This window comes from Labrus mixtus, chromosome 16, assembly GCF_963584025.1.
Source record: "Labrus mixtus chromosome 16, fLabMix1.1, whole genome shotgun sequence".
NCBI classification, from domain to species: domain Eukaryota; kingdom Metazoa; phylum Chordata; class Actinopteri; order Labriformes; family Labridae; genus Labrus; species Labrus mixtus.
Window position 1 is genome coordinate 7,714,317 of NC_083627.1, and position 20,711 is coordinate 7,735,027.

General features: G+C 43.6%; 1 protein-coding gene across 13 annotated transcripts in view; it reads left to right on the top strand.

The window, feature by feature from the left end:
* epb41a (erythrocyte membrane protein band 4.1a) overlaps positions 1–20,711 on the top strand; it is a 63,803-nt gene that overhangs the window by 8,363 nt on the left and 34,729 nt on the right. For 12 of the 13 annotated variants that reach the window (XM_061060036.1, XM_061060039.1, XM_061060043.1 and 9 more), the window contains exons 1-10: positions 3,699–3,858; positions 13,710–14,035; positions 15,261–15,587; positions 16,742–16,846; positions 16,932–16,974; positions 17,063–17,138; positions 17,929–18,147; positions 19,161–19,248; positions 20,161–20,313; positions 20,578–20,675. In XM_061060036.1, coding sequence (XP_060916019.1) covers positions 13,718–14,035; positions 15,261–15,587; positions 16,742–16,846; positions 16,932–16,974; positions 17,063–17,138; positions 17,929–18,147; positions 19,161–19,248; positions 20,161–20,313; positions 20,578–20,675 — 1,427 coding nt within the window. In that variant the 5' untranslated portion in view covers positions 3,699–3,858; positions 13,710–13,717. Of the gene's footprint in view, positions 1–3,698; positions 3,859–13,709; positions 14,036–15,260; positions 15,588–16,741; positions 16,847–16,931; positions 16,975–17,062; positions 17,139–17,928; positions 18,148–19,160; positions 19,249–20,160; positions 20,314–20,577; positions 20,676–20,711 lie in introns of those variants that run through there. The other variant, XM_061060037.1, reaches the window with a different exon arrangement.

Here is a 20,711-nt window from a genome sequence, read left to right on the forward strand (position 1 = left end):
CTGCAGTATATGTAATAAACCCGCCTCCTCCATGTTAACAGATGGGACATGGGTCCAACTATAAAGTTAAAAATACACGTTGAATAATTTTGTGTCAAACCCAGAGACTGTCCTGGTAGTTATCATCATGCTTACGGAGTATTATGCTTTATCTGCTACGAAAAAGAGCGGATGTCACATCATGATTGACAGCTCTGTTGACAAATGAGGCTCCTTGCAGCGTCCTCAATAAGATTATCACACATGCAGCTCACCCTGAAAAGTCTGCAAACGTTTCAGGAGTTTTGTGCATGTGGGCATCAAGTGAAGCTGCCAAACATCTGTAGCCACTCCAGAGGAACCTGTAACACGTGCTGTTCTTGGGGGGCCAGAGGGGGCCCACAGCTGACTTTGGCCCTGGGTTCATGTGAGTGGAGCCTGCCATGGTCTTAGCTATTACCTGTCAGTTTATTTACTGGGGACAGAGATGGTTTAAAAGACCAAGAGTCTCTACTTTAAGAATAAATTCACTTTAAAACTGTCCAGAACTGAATCCTGCAGGATTCTAAAAAGTTTTTTCAAGGCAGAACCTGTTGACCTCTTCTTATTTTATCTGATATTTGTATTATTTTATTATTTTTCCACATTTTTAGGATCCACATAATAATTTCAGATTAAACTCATGGTTTTGAGCTTTGTCAGCGTAGCCTGTCATTGTGTTTCTGTTATCTTTGCCCTTCTCCGCTCTGAACCAGACTTCATTCATTACTGAAGGTTTTTTTTTCTCTCTGCGGGGGTGGAGGGGGGGTTTACATGTTAGGGGGTGTTGGTGTTGGATTGTGGTCCTCCTCGCTCTCTCTCTCTCTGGGGAGCCGCTGTGCTCCGTCTCTTCACCTCAGCAGACGGTCTGGCACAGCACCTGCTCCTCTCACTGGGGGAGGGGGAGTCTCAATGGAGGAGGGGGGGAGGGGTCTGTGAGGGCAGAGGGTGAGGACCCTTTGTGTGTATGATAAGGGAAGGAGTGTGTGTTTGAGAGAGGAGATGAGACTGTACAGACTGATGCAGGCTGTGATGTGATGAACAGAAAGCTCCTCAGACAAAAACACTAAATAGGCTTAGATATGCCAATTAGTACAACGCTGCTGTTACCATGGTGACTGTCTCCGTATCTCTGCTTGTGTACTCATGATGCTCGGCTGTTTGCTTCTTTGTGCTGACTCTGCTCTTTGATGCTAATCCTGAAGGATTGTTTTATTTTGTATTTAAAGTTTAGAGAAACTAAGTTTGAATCAAAACTGCTTAAACCATCTGCCACAAACAAAGTTGATAGAAGTCAGAGACCCATGTCGACTGACCATGTACAGTAGATTTTGTGCAAATGTGACCATGCAAACATGTACAGCCCGTTGAGACAACTTTTGGCACAAGATGTGTTTATTTATTTGTTTGAAAGCCTGTTTTAGATGACTTTCTGCACCCCATAATGCTGCTGAACATGAGACTACGATGACACCGATACCGATACAGCCTAACGCTACGTCACGATAGGTTCTGAATAATAACAGCAGGGACGTACACACTGCTTCTTGCTGGCTCACTCTCCATTTCTCTTCTTAGCTTCATCTGTCACCGTCCACTTAACGTCTCTTAGCCTCAGCCATTGTGTCAAACAGGAGACAAGCTAACTGGCTTGTGCTGTAAAGCTGTAGCGAGAGAATTTCCGCCTGCTGCCAAAACTTGCATATAGAGCTATCAGCAGGTGACAGTGCGATCTGAGGACATGTGAGAGACGATGTTCTGCCTGTTGAAGATTGTTTTACTATTAGCAGACGAACAGGTCGCCAAATGAGATCTTATAAAACAATGCAAGTGCCAATGCAACAACGCCAAGTACAAAAGTATAATGTTATGTACGTGTAAGTAGATACATCACCCTCACAGGTGGCTTTAGGAACTGACCAAAATCAGTTAGAGTTAAAGCAACATAAATGTCATACTGCTGGGTTGCTCACTGTGCAGCTCCCTCGCTTGCAGTGGTTTTGATCTCACTCTTAGAAAGAAAGTGAACAGGAAGTTGACTTAGACCTCTCAGGATCATTCTGCAGTTTGTTGAGTTTAGTAACTGTATGCAAAAAAAAAACCTTCATCTCTGTAGTGATGTGACTTTATTGTTGTTTATTGTTCGGAGCTCCTGAATAATCACCGAGCGTGTTTGACATGCACACAGAATGAGGTCTACTACAGGGTTATGTAACCTAACACATGTGGGATTATAATCCTCAACATGGCAGTCTTTAAATAAAATCACATCTGTCTGTGTTAAGTCATATAATTTTAGTGGACACTCTGTTCTGACCCCCTGGTGTTGAACTCTGATCACTGTATATAAATGGATGTATTGATCTGTATGGAGCAGGGAGCTTGGTTACTGATGGTGGAGCTCTGCTCTGAGGAGCAGCTCTTTGAGCTCTGATTGGCTCAGGCTGCAGTCTCCCTGCTCCCATTGGCAGACTCTACAAATACACTCTCCTTATTACATACAGAGCTCCTCCCTTCTGTACAAAACAGGGATAGCTAGAGGGTGTGTGAGCCCTGTGCGAGGTCTTACAGGCTCAATGTGTGTGCCTTGCAGTTTGGGAGCTGAACTTTCCCTTTGTACCCCAAAAAATATATTTTTAAAGATTTATTTGAGATTAAAGGCATGTAAAAAAAAAATCATTTTGGAAAGTAAGGTGGAATCAGAGACACTTATGCAAAGCAATGAAGTGGGAATCAATCAATCTTTATATAGCTGTATAGATAAATGATAAGAGTTCATACGATGCAATATGTTTGGTTTTGTATAGTTTTCTTCTATTTACTGGTGGTTGAACTGTTGAGCTGTTGAACTGTTGAACTGCGGCCTTGTGCCTGTGAACGAATCACAGCAGTGCGAAGAATCTGTACAAAATTGCTCCCTCCCTCTCGTGTGAAAATTCTTAAACATTGAAATGAATTCTATTTAATTAGGAATTGTGATATCATTGAGTACATTAACATGAACTGGAGTATCTTGAGTTTTACTAAAGGGATACTGCGGCATGTATACACCTTACCCTAGTTTCTCACAGCTGCCGACTGTGCAGGTGAGGCCTCAGCCAAGTGACGCATCAGCACATGGCGTCAGCAACAAGAGCATCTTAAAGCGGTTTCATTTTTCAGTGATTTTCGAAATATCTGTGGTATGTGTTGTTAAATAAAAAACATCACAAGTGCCTGTGCAAATAAGATGAAGTAATCAGAAACCTGGATGTTATTATTTATCTTGTATGGATATGAATAACCAGGTTTTCTTTGTGTGCATGTAAACACCACGATCCTGAATATGATCAAAACAAGGCTGAGGCTCATAACAGGGATACTCAAGTCCATGTTAACGCACTGGTTGGTGAGCATTGAGTATTGTAATGGACAGTCAACAATAGAGCATATTTACTGCAATAAAACACCAAAAACCTGAGCCTGAAATAAAAAACAACAACAAATAACAACACATAAATCTGGACCTTTATGGTTCACTTTCTCTCTTCCTCTCCCCTCCTGGAATTCTTTCTTCTGAAGGATCTCTGTTCTCACACTGTGCAGCTCCATCAGCCGGGTGTAGCTGAGGACAGAGAGTAGCTGCACACTGCGCCTCCTCTGGCTGCCTGTCAGACTGCACTGAGGGCACAGAGCTCCGTGAAGCGTTTTCTCCTGGTACCTAAACACATTGTTATAGCGGCTGATAACGCTGATGGTTTTCACTTTGTTAGTCTGATGATCTCTGGGAATAGTCAGTGAGGATTGTTTAATAGGATCTCTGATTTTTTTTTGTTTCTGCTGGATGATCTGAAGTCAGCGGTGAGTGAATTTTTAAATCAGAACATCTCCGACGATTTGTTGACATTATTTCACATTCAGCGCCATTTGCAGACAGGTACACCTACCGCCCCTTTTATTGTTCCCACCGTCTAACGCGATGCGTTTATGGGAATAAAAGAACCGGGCACGTTAAAGCAGGATATATAGAGAGAGAGAAATAGAGAAAGTGCTTCAATGAGTGTTGTGTAACGGAGGATCTTGTGTGATAATAAAAATATGCTGTGATGATGAACGGGATCAGATGTGCGGCTCAGATTCATGTAAACAGCGACGCTCCTCGTATCTCTGATTCACAATGATCGAGGTGAAACCATCAATTAGGATTTTTCGTGTTGCTGATGTTGTTGAGATTCATCCTCATCTTTATCTTCATCCTCCTCATCTTCTTCGCATCGCGTAGCCTGCAGCGGCTGCATTGAGCCTGTATGTTCTCCAGCAGTGATAGAGGAGGCAGCGGCTGTTTCCCCAGCAGCCTATAGATTCATCATGGAGACTGTTGAGGGGAAAATCAGCTTGAACACATCCAGAGTCAGTGTGTGCATCATGGCTCAGGTCGAGATGATGTCTGAATACTGTCATAATTAATGATTACATCACAGTGTTTCGGCTTTATGTTTTACACTCACAGTGAAAACTAAATATCAGAGTCCTCCCTGAAAATCTAAGAAACTCATAAAAACAAACACAACTCTCAGCAATTTATTTCCCTTCATTAAAGTACTGAAGTTGTGGTAGACTGTATGGAATAAAGTTCATAAAGTAAATTAACATGGCCATACATATGACACTGAGGAGAATTTGCATCTTCCAAATTTAATAGTATAAATGTTGCCAGTCTTTATGTCAGTGTTCCCAAATTGGGGTGTGGGACCATGAGGGGGGGCCCAGAGATATGACAGGGGGGGGGGGGGGGGGGCCTGCAAGGCTTAAAAACAATGCACACTGTTTTCAATGCTGCACAAAGCACATAGTGTCAGAGGACTTCCAGACGCCAAAAATGTAGCAGTTTCATATTACAGTTTTACCTTTTAATTGCTTCCTCTTCAAAAGCCTCTTGTTGTTGTTGTTTTTTTTTTTCAGTTTGCAAAAAATTATCAGAAATATAGTTAAATTCTATATAAAATAAACATTCTCCGCAGCACCTCCTTTTGTTTGTCTGAAGTTGCTTTCTGTACTTTTTGCAGCCAATGTTGGGGATAAATTCTTAAAATATTTGTTATCAAAGAGCGTGACTCGTAGTGATTTATGTTGATATGTATGGTGAGGGTTGAGTAGTGGGGGGGGGGCTTAAAAATATTTTCATCTCCCCGGCAGAAAAAGTGTTAGGACTCATGGCTTTATGTGATTTAATAACGGAGCTCCCTCTCAGTGAACAGACACCTGCCTGCTCTGTCACCCAGCAGCACCGGTCAGGTTTGACATCCAGGCGAGGGGGCGTGTCAGGCGGTCAGATGGTTACTGTTCCCCGGGCTGACTTCCAACACCTCAGATGATCAGGTCTTGCGTTTGTCTCTTGGCTTTCTGCACAATTTGAACCTCTTGATAGATTTCCAGCAGACAGGATATGGAAGTTGACCAGCTGATGAGCTAAAAGCACGACAGCAGGGCCGTAACCAAAGTATTCAGGGTCCTGGGTAAAGCTTCCTGCTATGCCACACCCCGCTGAGAAATACAGATTTAACTGTTCCAATTAAACATGTGTAAGTTTATTCATAACTTATAATGACAATAAGAGAAGTTAATCAAAGTTTAAACAGGAAACAACCAATTATAATGTACAAATGATTGATTTGAGCAGGTACTCACTTTCTTTATCATGTAAGTTTAAGTCAAAGTTGATGATTTGGTAAAATACTGACAGCCTATACTGCCATCTGCAGCTGCCTTTATGATCTATATAGTAGACCCCCACCCCATTTACAGGCAGAAGAGGGGCTCTATTCTCTTTAAGTTCCTTTCACCTACCTTCAGAAGTTTCTTGAGATATTCTTGTTTTGATCATCTCGTATTTGACATGATCTACATTTAGCTAATCCATAATCTTGTCCTCATAATTTGTACATGCCTGGGTTTCCTCGTGTTCAAACTTCCTAATGAATTTGCTTCAACCAGAATCTTCTTCTCATCTCAGAAATCTGACGTCTTAAATGCTCATTTCTGAAGCTCAATGACAGCTGTAGCCCAGAGTCCTCAAAAACTGAAACAATATGGACTTTGCTGACAAAGACCTGTGACAGTGACATTGACGAGCGCGGCGCTGTTCCAAAAGTTGAACTACTTTCAACTGGGAGCGCAGCGATAAAACCCAGCGAACGCTAATGACATTTCTGCTTCATAGGAAACTGGTCCTAATAACTGACTTACCATGAAGTAAAATTGAAACAATGAATAAATGTAATAAATATTTTGTAAATGTTGCAGCCAGTTCGAGAAAGTGACGTCAGCATGTTAATAAATATTTTTCAGCCACAGGTCGGATTTGAACCTGGGCTGCCCGCTCGGAGGGCACCGATCCATTAGCTTTGAAAAGTGGTATAGAGGTATAGGGGGGGTGGGGGCTGGAGCCGATCCCAGCTGCCATTGGGGAAGAGGCGGTGTTACACCCTGGACTGTTCTTCACACAGTCACACAGGACTGACATATAGAGACAACAAGCCACACTCACATTCACACCTACGGGAAATTTAGAGTCACCAGCTAACCTAACAAGGATGTCTTTGGACTGTGGGAGGAAGCTGGAGTACCCGGAGAGAACCCACACATGCACGGGGAGAACATGTAAACTCCACACAGAGAGGTTTCTGTCAGACGGGGATTCAAACCAGGAACCTCCTCACTTTGACAGCACTAACCACTGAACCACCGTGCAGCCCCTAAATTCTGATTATCTAAAATTATATAATTTATGTCTTTAGAACTTACTTCTTAATTTTAAAGTGAACCTGTTTCACGGACCGTGCAGCCTCTCAGTGTCGTTAACGACATGACATTATGCTGGCCTTTATTCTGACTTCATACAGCCTCGTTCTGACCTCTACTTCTGTTCTCTCTTTAATCAGACGGGTCTTAACTGCAGCAGAGAGTCGTTCCTTTTATTGATTAGTGACGTTGTTCATAATGGACCAGGTGTAGATGTCTTTGTGACCCCGTGTTGCCCTCTCCCCTCACAGCTGCTCCGGCAGGCTGCAGTTGTTTCTGTGTTTGTTCCCCCCTTCATTTCTTTAAATATCTGCAGCCTCCGTCTCATCTGGGTCAGAGCGACTCGCTGTTTCTGGGATGATTCCAGAGCTCGTGCCAGCAGGGCGGCCCAGTGTGTATTTGACTGTGTGTGTGTGTGTGTGTGTGTGTGTGTGTGTGTGTGTGTGTCTGTGTGTGAGGGGTTTGTGGGCGGGGCTGGTTGTCGAGGCGTCCAGCGGTCGGATAGACATCCAGCTTCCTGTCCAGCAGCAGCTTTAATCCCACACAGGGAACGATTAATTTTAAAGCGGCTTTCAGACCTTAAGCTCACTTTCAGCGCTACGACACACACATACACACGCACACACGCACACAAACACACGCTTTATGTTTTTATTTTTAGCAAACACTTATTAATCTGAAACTTATTTGAGTCTAAAACTAAGACTAATAATTTAATATCAGAGACTGTAAGTGTGTCATTGTTTACTTTGAAATCAGCCGCGGAGGACGAGCGATAGAGAGAGAGAATCTGTGTACTTTGGTTTGATTCTTTTATGGTTTGATGCCATATGTTTGATATAAAAGCTGCTTGGTAGGATCTCTGACCTCTGACCTCAGAGTGTCACAACATTTCGTCCACATACCTGGACTTGGGTTTACCATGATGTTTCTCTTTGGAGCGAGAGTTCTTTCATGTTATTGACTTGTTTTTCCTGTTGGAACAAATGGACATTTCAGCCCTCCAACTCTGAGCCATACATATATTTAAATATGATGTTATTTCTGTGACACACATTAATATGATGTAAATAGCAGCCCTGCATCTAGGGAAACTGTCTGATGAAACATATAACACTGAATTGTTCTTTTATTAATGCTGAGAGTGATGATATGCCGTGACAGTATCTGCACATTTTATAGACGAAAACTATAAATGAAAGCTGTCTGAAGAAGATTCGGTGTTGTGTCCAGTTCTGCTGCTTTGTCGAAAAATGCTCCCGTAATGAGAATCATCATATAATTGTGTTATATTGATTATCGGAGAATCGCAGTATCATGATGTTATTGTGGGCTATGTACCCCGTTTCATATCCTATTTTATATCCTGTCCTATCGTATCCTGCTAACATGCAGCTCTCACTCCTCAGCCTGTGTTCCCGTGCAGATTACTGTTCTAAGAGGAGAGGTGTGATATCAGCCCGAAATAACACACACGCTTTGAAGTAGCACTTCAGTACTTGTTCATGAAGAGTCTCACCTGCATACACCTGCTCTGTCTGCCTGCTCAGCTCTGAACCTCTAACTGTGGAGCTGCAAGCAAACGTGCAGCTGGTCATCATGTACACAAAGTGACATTTGAGCTGTTACAGTGCCTTTGATTTCTGAGGAGAGAGGAGTTTTGATCGAGGTGAAACCAGCAGGTTTATTCTTGTAAACGCATGAACATACTTTATTTTTTCAAAGGAGGAGGAGGTGTTGTGTTTGTGCTTTTCTGGTCTGAAAATCTGCAGCCTCGTGTGTTTCCTGTGACACCTGCTGCCTTCGACCTCACGCTGACTGAACAAACACACATCAGATGAAGAACTAGTCTCCTGAGTGTGTGTGTGTGTGTGTGTGTGTGTGTGTGTGTGTGTGTGTGGTGTGTGTGTGTGTGTGTGTGTGTGTGTGTGTGTGTGTGTGTGTGTGTGTGTGTGTGTGTGTGTGTGTGTGTGTGTGAGTGAGAGAGAGTATGTGTGCGTGAGTGTGCACGCGTGAGTGTGGCCTGTAACGTCTATAACTGTCCCCCCTCTCCTGAGGATACACGGGGTACACAGACGAGTGTGTGTGTGTGTGTGTGTGTGTGTGTGTGTGTGTGTGTGTGTGTGAGTGAGAGAGAGTATGTGTGCGTGAGTGTGCGTGTGTGTGTGTCTTTGTTTGTGTGTGTGTGTGTGTGTGTGTGTGTGTGTGTGTGTGTGTGTGTGTGTGTGTGTGTGTGTGTGTGTGTGTGTGTGTGTGTGTGTGTGTGTGAGAGTATGTGTGTGTGTGTGTGTGTGTGTGTGTGTGTGTGGTTCATGTCACGCCCTCCTCGGTACACCTGGAGCTGTGATCACACACCCTCTGTTCTCTGCTCCGTCAGCGTTTGTGTGTTTGTGCCAGCGCGCTATCACTGCAGGACGATAGCGATGTGTCGTACCAGGAGCGTCGAGCAGATCAAACCTTGAGGATGTCAAATACATACCCAGTGATTATCGTTTTTTTTACAAACTCTAGAGCAGGGGTCTCCAACTTTTCTTCATCTGAGAGCTACTTTGAAAAAATGAAAGTGGCCAAGAGCTACTTGTATCAGAGCGCTTGCATTTATTTACACAGCACACATCAGCTGAATTAAGCTACTGTTTGTTCACGTGTGAAATTGCAATAAGCCAATGCTTATCAATAATCTTAAATTCACATCAAGGTCCAAGAAAAAAACATGAATATTTTACACTTCTTATTGTGCCACATAGTAAGCTATGTTACTGAAAATTCACATCAATGTCCAAGAAAACATTACTACTTGTTTTTATGGGCCAAATATATGAATAGTGGGAAGAGGTGCATTAACTGTCGTCAGACTTCATTTTTTTTCTTTAACACAGCCTTTTTTAACACAGACGAGCTACTTAAAACCTGCCTGCGAGCTACCTGTTGGAGACCCCTACTCTAGAGGACTGTGTGACATGTTTTTCTGAGTCTTATTTGGATCTTTGCAGGAGCATGGATTTCTTATGGACTGTCCTCTTAAATTGAGGAAGAGAAAGTCAACATAACCTCCCTGATGCCTCAGAATAATGTAACTGAATCATTTTAGTGTAACTAAACCTACATTTAGACCTAAAGGTTGCTGTGTGTTTCAAAGAGGAGGTCATACTCTGTCAGAGCATGTCTAAAAGTAATCATAGCTGCTATGAACAGTCAAAGTCAAAGCTTGTCTTACTCCCACTGTCTGCCTGATCTGCTGAACATCTCTGTGTTTGTGAGTCTTCGTTGAATCTCACAGATGGATTTACCACTTGATACAAACTGAAACCTTCAGCTCTGGTTTAAGATCAGCTGACACACACAGTAAACAAAAATGAGGAAAACTACACCCAAAGAAACAATGTGCAGAATGTTTTTATTAACTGACGTGTCTTTGTCTTTATCATGTTTTAACTTTAACAATCACAAGAAAAGATCCTAAACACCAACATGGAAGCCATCTGGAAACTCTCTTTCTTATGTCTATGAAACAATGACCCGTACGTTATATGTCAAACTGGAGCTCTACTCCCTTATGTCACATGTCCGACATCTTTGGCTTCTCCAGAAGTGTGCAAACAACAAGTGACTTCTCCTTTCTGAGCTTGATTTGCTTTTCATTTGGTGCATGTTTAGACGTGCTGTCGATGAAGTGATGGGATATAGGACCCTGAGTCCGTATACACCTGTGCTGTGTTTTATTTTGTAGTGGAGCGGATGCTCTGTGCGTTCCCTTGTCCATCTATTCTGTTCAGCTTGACACGTACTTGCAGGCAGCGAGCTCCGTCGAAAATGGACTCGATGCATATTTGTAGTGAGCAGAGCAGAGCGGATTGAACGCTGCTGGTACGTACTGGAGATGGACGCATTCATGAGCATTGACTAGAGAGGGTGCGACGCACACTAGCCCTGTACTCAAAAAATGTATATGGCAAAATTTTGCCCTTTGTTCCTTGCCAATACTTGTTGTATCGTTGCAGATTTTAAATAATGATGCAGACGCAAATCTGTGATGTCAGTTTAGAAAGCGCATTGCCCAGCTAGTAATAAATGTCACAGGGACAGATCAGCATTAAGACAACAAATGCAATAGAAGTGTGAAACCATAATGGTCGAAGGACAAGTCTGCAGGTTTATAAGACATCCAGGTGACCCAGTTAATAATGTGTTTCTCTCGGACTGTGCCATGTTTAAACCTGAAGAAAGAACAAGCCCAGGGTTCATTTTTTAAATTGAAGGACCACTTGAGAGGACAATCCAGTGTGAAGAGGATCTTTTTGACCCAGAGTGTGAGAAGTGATATCTGAGTGAGTGCTGACTCTTAAACTAAAAGGCCAAGGAGGGAACATCTGTGCTGAAGACATAATTTATTTACCATGTAAATAACATTTTTACACAACAAACGCATCAATCAACAGTCCGACATTGAAACGTGGCCCTGCTTTTGAGTCCCTCAGAATAAGGAGGTTATGGTTTCTGTACTTTCACTTTCAACAGGAGAGTTTTTACACATCGACTTCTGATTAAACTTAGTGACATGACTTCATCAGCCACTTCTTACAGGTTGATAAGTTCTTTCAATACAAACAGCAGGAGAGAAGTGAGCTTTGAAAAACTGCCCATGGAGAGAAAATTACTCTTTTATTACTCCTCTGTCAAAGTCTCAGCGAGTTTCCAGAGAGTTTAATTTATTTAAGTTAATGATTTGTTTAAAAAAACGTCTTGATTGACAGCTCTGCTCTGACACATGAGACTCTTTGCAGCGTTCTCTGCAGGATTAACGGAGTGGAGGAGGAAAGGTAAGAGGAAACGTTACGACAACTAACAATACAGTCGTTGAACTTTCCATAATCATGAAGGAGGGGAGTCTTAAGAGGCAAGACAGGATGTGAAAAAAGAGCTGAAAAAAGCTGCGGGTATCTCATGATGGACGAAGCAACAGAGTCTGACGCTATGATGACAATTTCCGCCTTTATATCTAAGCTTTGTGTAACTGAACGTATTTATGAATGACAGATTGGAAAAGGAAATATAGTGATGAGCAGGAAAGAGTTTGGAGCAGCTTCATTACATTCAGGATGTAAACTCATCCTCCTCCACTCTCCCGCTGACAAGATCTTCAGAACCATCAAAACATCTGGACTTTGGTGAGGATATTCAGAAGGGGGGGAACCAGTCCGATTCTCAAGGTCACGTCAATATGACTCTGTGAATATTTTATATTTCCTGAGTTAATGTATCACAGTATCTTACTGTATTTGTTAGGGTTTTTGTATTGGTACGACAGAAACTGGAGATCCTTCTCTTTGTTTCATGATTGTTTTTTATCACATGTTGAGAAAAAAAAATGGTTCCTTTAAATTCCTCCTTAGTTTGACTCGGTTGTTGTTGCTGTGGTAACAACAATCTGAATGTTGTTGTGTTGCAGCTCATGCAGCCGCCCACCTTCTCTGCTGTGACAAAGTGTGCGTGTGTGTGTGTGTTTGTGAGGTGTGCGTGTGTGTGACGTGTGCGTGTGTGTGTTTGTGAGGTGTGCGTGTGTGTGAAGGCGTCAGAATGTAAATGTGAGTAGTCAGCTCTCATACGGATAGAACAGCCTGCAGCAAATAAGAGCTGCTGGTGTGAGGGATGATGGGAAACGGAGTCTGGAGTCTGAAACAACGGGCAGACGAGCTGCAGCTAGTTGTTGTATTAGGAGGCTGAGGATCACAGCAGGAGGTCAGCGTTGCTGTTGGCACAGAGTGAAAGTGAGATACAGAGACAGGAAGTAATTCTGCAGCTCAGAGATACAGTGACATCATACTGGGATGTCATGTGATGGAGGAGCCTCTCTTTTTGTGCTTCTTTAATGATGGACGGATGTTGTTATTTTTAACATGCATAATCATAATCAGCTCCAAGTTTTTCAGGCCCTAAAGTCTCAAGCTGCCACGGGGAATAATAATCGAAGTTATAACATACAGATGATTTATTCTCATAATTAAAGTTTTTTTATTTCACCGACAAGTTGAGATTGTTGTTCCTAAGGTCTAGTCCAAACGTAGGCAGGTATTTTTTTAATAGAGGTTTTCCTCCTCCGTTTCAGAAAAGAATCCCGTCCACACACGCTCAGTTCTCAAGCAAATCTTCGACCACATGAAAACGCAAAACGCACTGTTATGGCTGTCATGAGCACGCCAAGTCCAAAACGATTTCCTTGATGTCTAAACGACCATTTCATTTTACAAAGTTGTTCATTCAGGCGTCTCTGCTCGTCAACATAGTGGGAGAGTAACTGTGTGAGCATGTAAAAAGTCCAGTTAGCAACGTTAGCACCAGCGCTAGTTTGGTTACGTCTGCCATCGACGTCACACGGAGGAGAAACCGGCATGACAGCGTGACGTTACAAGAACAAAACTATGTTCTACCTGTGTACACAGAAACAACTTAAACAGAGTTTCTGAACATCTTCACCCTGGAAGGAGTTTCAAAAAGGCAACAGTGAGTGCGTTTACATGGACCTGATTATCCTGGTTGTGATCACATTCATGTTGTTAACATGCAGCACACAGAGAAACCGGGTTATTCATATCTAACAGAAGCAGACAGAAAAAGGAACCAACAAGAAAAGGGCAGATTTTATTAAACCGTCCAGGTCAGCTCTCAAGTAATACAGAAATACAGAAGCAAACAAATGAAAATGAGGGGCAAGAGCCAATCAAAACCTAGATTCTCTGGGGACCAAAAGCCTAGTGGATAGTGGGCTTATCCCATATACAGAGCCTATAGTTTATCAAGCTGGCCCCTCCGGGTTCTAATCCAAACTGTGGCTCCTTTTTTTAAATGTCATTCCCCACTCTCTCTCTTCCCCCTTCTTCTCTGACTCTATCCACTGTCCTGTCTCTCCCCAGCTGTTGCCATGACGACAGACGAGGCAGAGAGTCACCAGAAGAAGCCGAGGCAGCAGGAGGAAGCCGGTCAGGAAGCCCGGCCGCCCTCGCCGGAGGAGGGCGAGCAGCTCCGGCCTCGAAACCGCAACTCTGCCGGCCGCGGCCTCTCCCGCCTCTTCTCGTCCTTCCTGAAGAGGCGCTCGCAGTGCGACAGCGAGGGGGGAGAGAGGGAGAACAAGGAGGGGGAGGAAGAAGCTAAAGCCCCCATCGCCGACCCCGAACCAGAGCTCAGGACAGAGGGAGAGGTGGCCCCGGATCAGCACTCAGTGAGCAGCGCTGAGGCTCAGGTCAGTCTGCTGGCGGCCTTAAGATGTGTTTAACATGCAGATAATAAGAATATATCATATATTACATCGACATGTAACATAGATATATTTAACATAGATCTGTTATGATAGTGTAGCGAGAAAGAGCAGAGCAGTATGTTGAACCTGTCTTTCATCATGGCCGCTTTAGTGATCGTCTCAGACAGGAGGGAGGCTTTCAATCCAATTTCATCAGGTCACCTCATCAGAGGACGAGCTCTAAATGACTGCGGGATGATTTGGGACTCTACTTTAATTTCTATTTCTCGTGCAAATTAAATTAAAATCGGGAGGGATAAAACAAGTGTTTTTTTTAGCCTCTTCTCCCCTGGTCCCATGGCCAGGTGAACAATATTAGTGAATAGACTGATCTGATCTGAGAGGTACAGAGGAGAGGTGCCAGAGAGTTATAAGGGGAAGAAGGGAGAGAGGGACAAAAAATGTTACATTGATAGATTGTTGCATCCGTGTAAATTCCGTGGACCAAAATTTTATGGCATAATTTTGTTTTCTATTCATTTGTGTAAAGACAGCTCAGGTAGACGTCGGATACATCCTGAGTCAGGGCGCACTCACACTAGGCCCAGTTCCCCTGTCCCCCTGCTGGTCTGTACTCACACTGCTCCAGGCCAAACCGGGCCTGAGCACAGTTACCTCATCACTAAGGTGTCAGGCTGCAAGAGAGACTATAAGAACAAACACAATCCTCAGTCATCATTTTGACATATAAGGTGGCTTTATTGATGAACAATTTTAACTCATGCACTGAGTTACATCCTGGATTTCTCGATTTTGCTGGCACGGGGTTGATTATACGCCACGTTGTGTTCCTGTGCTTGTGCTCTTGCATGAACTGTACTGTGCTGAAGCACACCTCTTCCAAGTGTGCCAGGGCCAAGGAAGTGTACCACGCTTGAGAACAGATCTGAGCACTCACACCAGTCAAACAAACTGGACTTTAAGCGTCAAACGTGCTTGAGCATGGTACTGATTGCCTGGTGCGGGTGCTCCCTTAGTCTCAGCTGCAGCACCTGTTGCATCATGAATGTTCTCAAAGATACAACATGTTCCTTATTTGACCTTTAGGCACACTTGTACTCTTGCTACACTTTGCTTGAAAACTGACTGACATCTTCATGAATATAACAGATCAGAACAGATGAATCCAGTTTAACGCTGTCATGTAACCAACGTGTCTGTATGTCAGGCTGTTCAGGTAGAGAAGAAGGAGGCGGGGGAGGAGGAGGCGGCGGAGGTGGAGGTGGAGGAGGGAAAAGACACAGAGAAGGACAAGGAGAAAGAAGAGGAGGCCACCCTGGAGAAGGAGAAGGAGGACAAGGAGAAGGAGGAGGAGGAGGAGAAGAAGAAGGAGGAGGGGGAGGAGGAGGGGTGTCCTGAAGGAGGCAGTAAAGGAGAGAAGGAGGAGAAGGTGATGGAGGAGGAGGCCAAAGCTCCCCGAGCTCCACGCCGGCCGAAGACGATGCAGATCAAAGTGACGCTGCTGGACGACGCTCAGTTTGAGTGTGAGCTGGACGTGAGTATTTCAAATATTTCTGTCATTAACAGGTTATATAGTGACGATGTTACATAGAGTTTATTTATTTAGTGTACAGTGTTGCTCTTTTTAATTTGACGCTCAGCTCCAGTGTGAGCTTGCTGTGAGGGGTGGCAGTTACAGTGATTAACACATCTACTGTATTTGGCCAGTGTCGCTCAACCAGGAAGTAAATGAACCAGCATGATTTGACATCCATTTTTAACGAACGCTGAAAGGTGTTGACAGACGACCAGACACATTGTCTGCATTATCCTATTTATTTATGTTCACCATGTTTAAGTCGACTCTCTTCTCTCGATGTGTGAAACCTCTGTTCACTTCGTGTCAGCACCTCTGGTCACTTCCTGTCAGCACCTGTGCTCTGCCTCTGGTCACTTCCTGTCACCACCTGTGTGTCTGATCAGACAAGCTGTCCGTTTGCATTAAATGACGTTGATTCCTCCTCTCTAGATCCTCGCTTGGGTTGCACTTAATCTCTAATGTTTGTCACTTTGGTTAAAAGCGTCTGATAAATGAGTTGTGTGATCGTACACTATTTGGAGGGGGCAGCGCCACATACCACTAGTAAACTGCTACTAAATGTAAATAAAAAGGTCCTGAAATAGAAATGAATTCAAGGGCAATAAGTCACAGAAACAAAACTACGCTGAGGAGAAAGGTCATGGTGTTACAGACAGTAACACATATCAAATACCGGTACATAAAAAAACAAACATGCAAAGCATCAAGCAGCGTCTCTCCATCCCAAATGTTTCAAACTTCACTGAATCATTTCCCACAGTGCCGATCTCTATGACGACCTGATCTGGTTCCTGATGGACCGTCACCAAATCTGAAGGTTATCTATTAGAGCTCAAAAGACAGAATACTTGTGTTGTCTGAGGTGATAAATGTGGTTTATGTGTTTTGTCAGAGAGAGAGTGTGATAACAGTCTGCTGTGCTGAGTGCGTGTTTCAGTGTGAAGCTGACAGATGTTAAAGCGTCCGGTGGGATCCTCCTCCGAGACTCTCTCACCATCTGCTCCTCTGATCAGCACGTTAATAAAACACAGCACACCGTTCTGTTACATCAGCAGGTCGAAGGTTTAACGCTCCCTCTGTGTGTGTTTGTGTGTGTGTGTGTGTGCCAGAAACATGCCAAAGGTCAGGAGCTGTTCATGAAGGTGTGTGACCACCTCAACCTGCTGGAGAAGGATTACTACGGTCTGGCCATCTGGGAGACGCCCACCATGAAGGTCAGCTGGCTCTAAACTAAGAGTCAGATCAGAAACATATCGTTATTTTTTACACATTAAAGTAATTAATTGTTTATTCTCTCAGATCTGGATGGACCTGGCCAAAGAGATCCGCAGGCAGGTACAAGGTGAGCCGAGCGTTATCTTTAAATCCTTCCGTCCGTTTTTTTGCTAAATATTTTTATTAGTTGTGAAACCCTATTTGTCTTTCTCCAGGTGCCAACTATAATTTCACCTTCAATGTGAAGTTTTATCCTCCCGACCCGGCCCAGCTCTCTGAGGACATTACAAGGTAATAAACAATATTTGATCTTTTTATTTTAATTAATTTTGTCTAAAAGTCGGTCTAAGCAGTTTGAGTGACGCTCATATGACATAACTCTATCATGCATGTATGAGGAGTACACATATAGAATAAAAACTGTCCTCTCAATTATAAAACACAAGTTAATACACTCTCCTTCTACTTCTGATGACTTCACCTGTCAGGGTTGCTGTGTGTTGAGCAGCTGAGATTGGACCTACATTCAGACTAAAGAACCCTTAAAGGAGATCTAAACTGCAGATCCATGTTTAAACACAGACAAATAATGTTAGGATGTTGATGTCCAGACTAAACCTCAGCACAGTTTTTTCAAACACAACATACACAGGTGTTGGGGTAATTTCCAGACGTGGTTTCTTCCCAGAGACTTGGCCAGAACCTGACATCAACTAAACAAAGAAGATAAAAACAGAGTAAAGCCTGAATCATACTTCCACTTCAGATATACGCTGTAGGTTTGAGTAGCCTTGTACCTGAGGACAAACCTACACACGTAGCCTGACATGCACCTCCTCAAAAATGTAACCACACGTCAACACGATGTGATTCAAAGCCGCATTTCCTACATGTAAAACATTTCCAGTATCGCTGCTGTTTTCAAAATGTAGCAGAAGGAAGAACGCTACAAGCTGACATAATCATCTGCTGCTCAATATTTCACCTCGTCTGAGCCCTAAATACTAAAACATGACATCACTAAACTTGATATCCCACCATCCCTCATGTGATCTGTGTGTACTCTATGTTGTATCTGCAGGTATTACCTGTGTCTCCAGCTGAGAAAGGACATCCTGCAGGGCCGTCTCCCCTGCTCCTTCGTCACTCTGGCCCTGCTGGGATCCTACGCCTTGCAGTCAGAGCTTGGGGAACACGATCCCGAGGTGCACGGCAGCGAGTACGCTAAAGAGCTGAAGATGGCCCAGGGTCAGACGAAGGAGCTGGAGGACAAGATGATGGAACTGCACCAGACGTACAGGTGAGAGCAGCACCTGCAGGAGGGAAACAGGGAAGGGGTGTGTTAAATAATCATGTGATTTATATGAAGAGTTTAGGATTAGGGTGGGTGGGTTTATGTCTGGAAGAAAGGACAGAGGAGCACAACTGAACACCCTCTCCTTTTTATTTATTATCTGTTCCAACACTAAATCTTAACCGGACTGTGCAGCACTCTATAATAAATCAACTGGACAATCAGTCTGTTAAAGGATAAATATGTAACTCTGACCCCTAGTGTTTAAAATGGGAACTGCAGTCCAAATTCTAAACATTGGAAAGAGCTGTCTCCCCCCGCCCCCTCCTCTCAAGAGTCGATTCTCACGCAGGAGCCTGGAAAACCTTTCTGCGTTCTAACCTCTCTCCATTTTTCAAAAGCATCTCCAATATTGATCCTAGTTTGAGCACGTTTCTGCTCGTGGAGCTTATTAGAAACATGCAGAGGCTTTTTAGGTCGGGTACAATCACTTCTATCTGAACCAGTTCTCTTGCCTGCTTCCATCGCTGCAACACCTGTTGGTTTGACCTGATAACTGCTCTCGTATCTGGCAAAACGAGGGGCGTCCAAAACGGCCGTGTGGGGGTGCCTTAAAACCGCCTACCTTCTCTGGTCCAAACAAATCCAGAGCATTCAGGACCAGAATCTAAAGTTAGAAGGAGGACATACTGGCTGCTGCATTGTTGTCAAAGAAGCCAGCACTTCAACATAGCATGTTTCCTTAATGTCTGATCATATAGTAAGGTCACTTTATCATTTCAGTCACTACACATCTTACTGATTGATTCTTTTAAAACGACCTTATACTATTTATTTTAACAATGTTCCTACTGAACCTTTATTTAAACATTTGTGGAATTTATTTATATTTGAATCACATCATAACTAATTTCTCAGCATGTTATCTTTCTTTGGATCCTCATACCTTTTGGACATATAGCTTTAGTTCTAATTTATTTCTATTGCACGTATTGATAAAGTTTGGGTTTCTGTGTCAGGGCAATGAGTCCGGCTCAGGCGGACATGATGTTTCTGGAGAACGCCAAGAAGCTGTCCATGTACGGAGTCGACCTGCACCAGGCCAAGGTGAGCACAGCGCTCAAAAATCATCCTCTTTTTCATGAAGACATTAGAACACTCTGACTGTGGGTAGCAGTGTGATGCAGCCTTCAGTCCAACCATCGCTGACGTAAAATAGAATAAAAAACACACACTGTGTGTGTTTGCAGCTGTTTGTTTTCTTGAAACATCCCGGCAGCGTGCAGATCAGAACAACAGCACGACATGTGACCGTCAGCTTTTACAGCAGAAATCAGGTCAATCTGTTTGCATCAGAGCTGGATTTAATCTCATATAGAGAGGGACTTTTATGTGCCTACACTGCCCCCCTGTGGAGGTTGGTGAGCATTACAAGGAGAGTAAACTAGAGTGCGCACATCCAGGCACAATGCATACAGGAGAAATGTACTTACTGCAGAAAAAAAGAGAACAGTCTGCACACTTATCCAATACCAATGGCAAATGTATGTAGACAGGGCAACGTTTCCTTCTTCAAGATCAAGGCTTGAGGAAGATCTTGAAGATGTGACCTTCTGGCACTTCCAGACTCCTGCTCGACTGTTCATCCATCTTCGTCCTGTAGCTGCATTTCCTCTCCCTGATCTTCCTCCTCAGCTATCAGTCTTCATCTATGGATGGATGGATAGATAGATATGTACTGTATTACTTACATGTACAGGAGGAAAGAGGTTGGAGTAGCATTACTACACTCCTACCACCCACTACGCTCTGATCCAACCTTCACAACTGGTCCCTATGTCTCTAGCTAGACTCTTTATAAACACTTAATACTTACAGACAGAGGGAGTTTTTTAAGGTACAGGAGCCTGGATGTGCCAATCCAAGGAGGAAATGTGATCAAACTTCTCTATGGTAAACTGGTACTGTTATTCTGTACATGTGGTCCTCACATGCTGTAAACTGTCCTCTGCGTCTCAGGATCTGGACGGCGTGGACATCATGCTGGGCGTCTGCTCCAGCGGTCTGATGGTCTACAAAGACAAGCTGAGGATCAATCGTTTCCCCTGGCCCAAAGTCCTCAAGGTGTCCTACAAACGCAGCAGCTTCTTCATCAAGATCCGACCGTCTGAGGTACGACATTTTTAAATCGACAAATATTAATTCGCAATGGTTGATAATCCCCGTAGTTTTGCCGCCTACGGATCGTGTCTTGTACTCACATCCTCCTCGCTTCCTGTCTGATCGGGAAATAAACGATCTAACATATAAAACATGCAGTAACAAGTAAGTTTATTCTCGGTGCACAAACGCTGCATGCAAGCGAAAACACAGCTATTGCTTTTCTGCCTGGAAAAAACTTGTTTTTCAGCAGGTTTGTGTTTGTCGTTCTAACAGGTGGAACAGTATGAGAGCGCCATCGGCTTCAAACTGCCGAACTACAAGGCCGCCAAGAAGCTGTGGAAAGTGTGTGTGGAGCATCACACCTTCTTCAGGTACCGTGATGTTTGTCAGGTCTGTGCGGCAGAGTT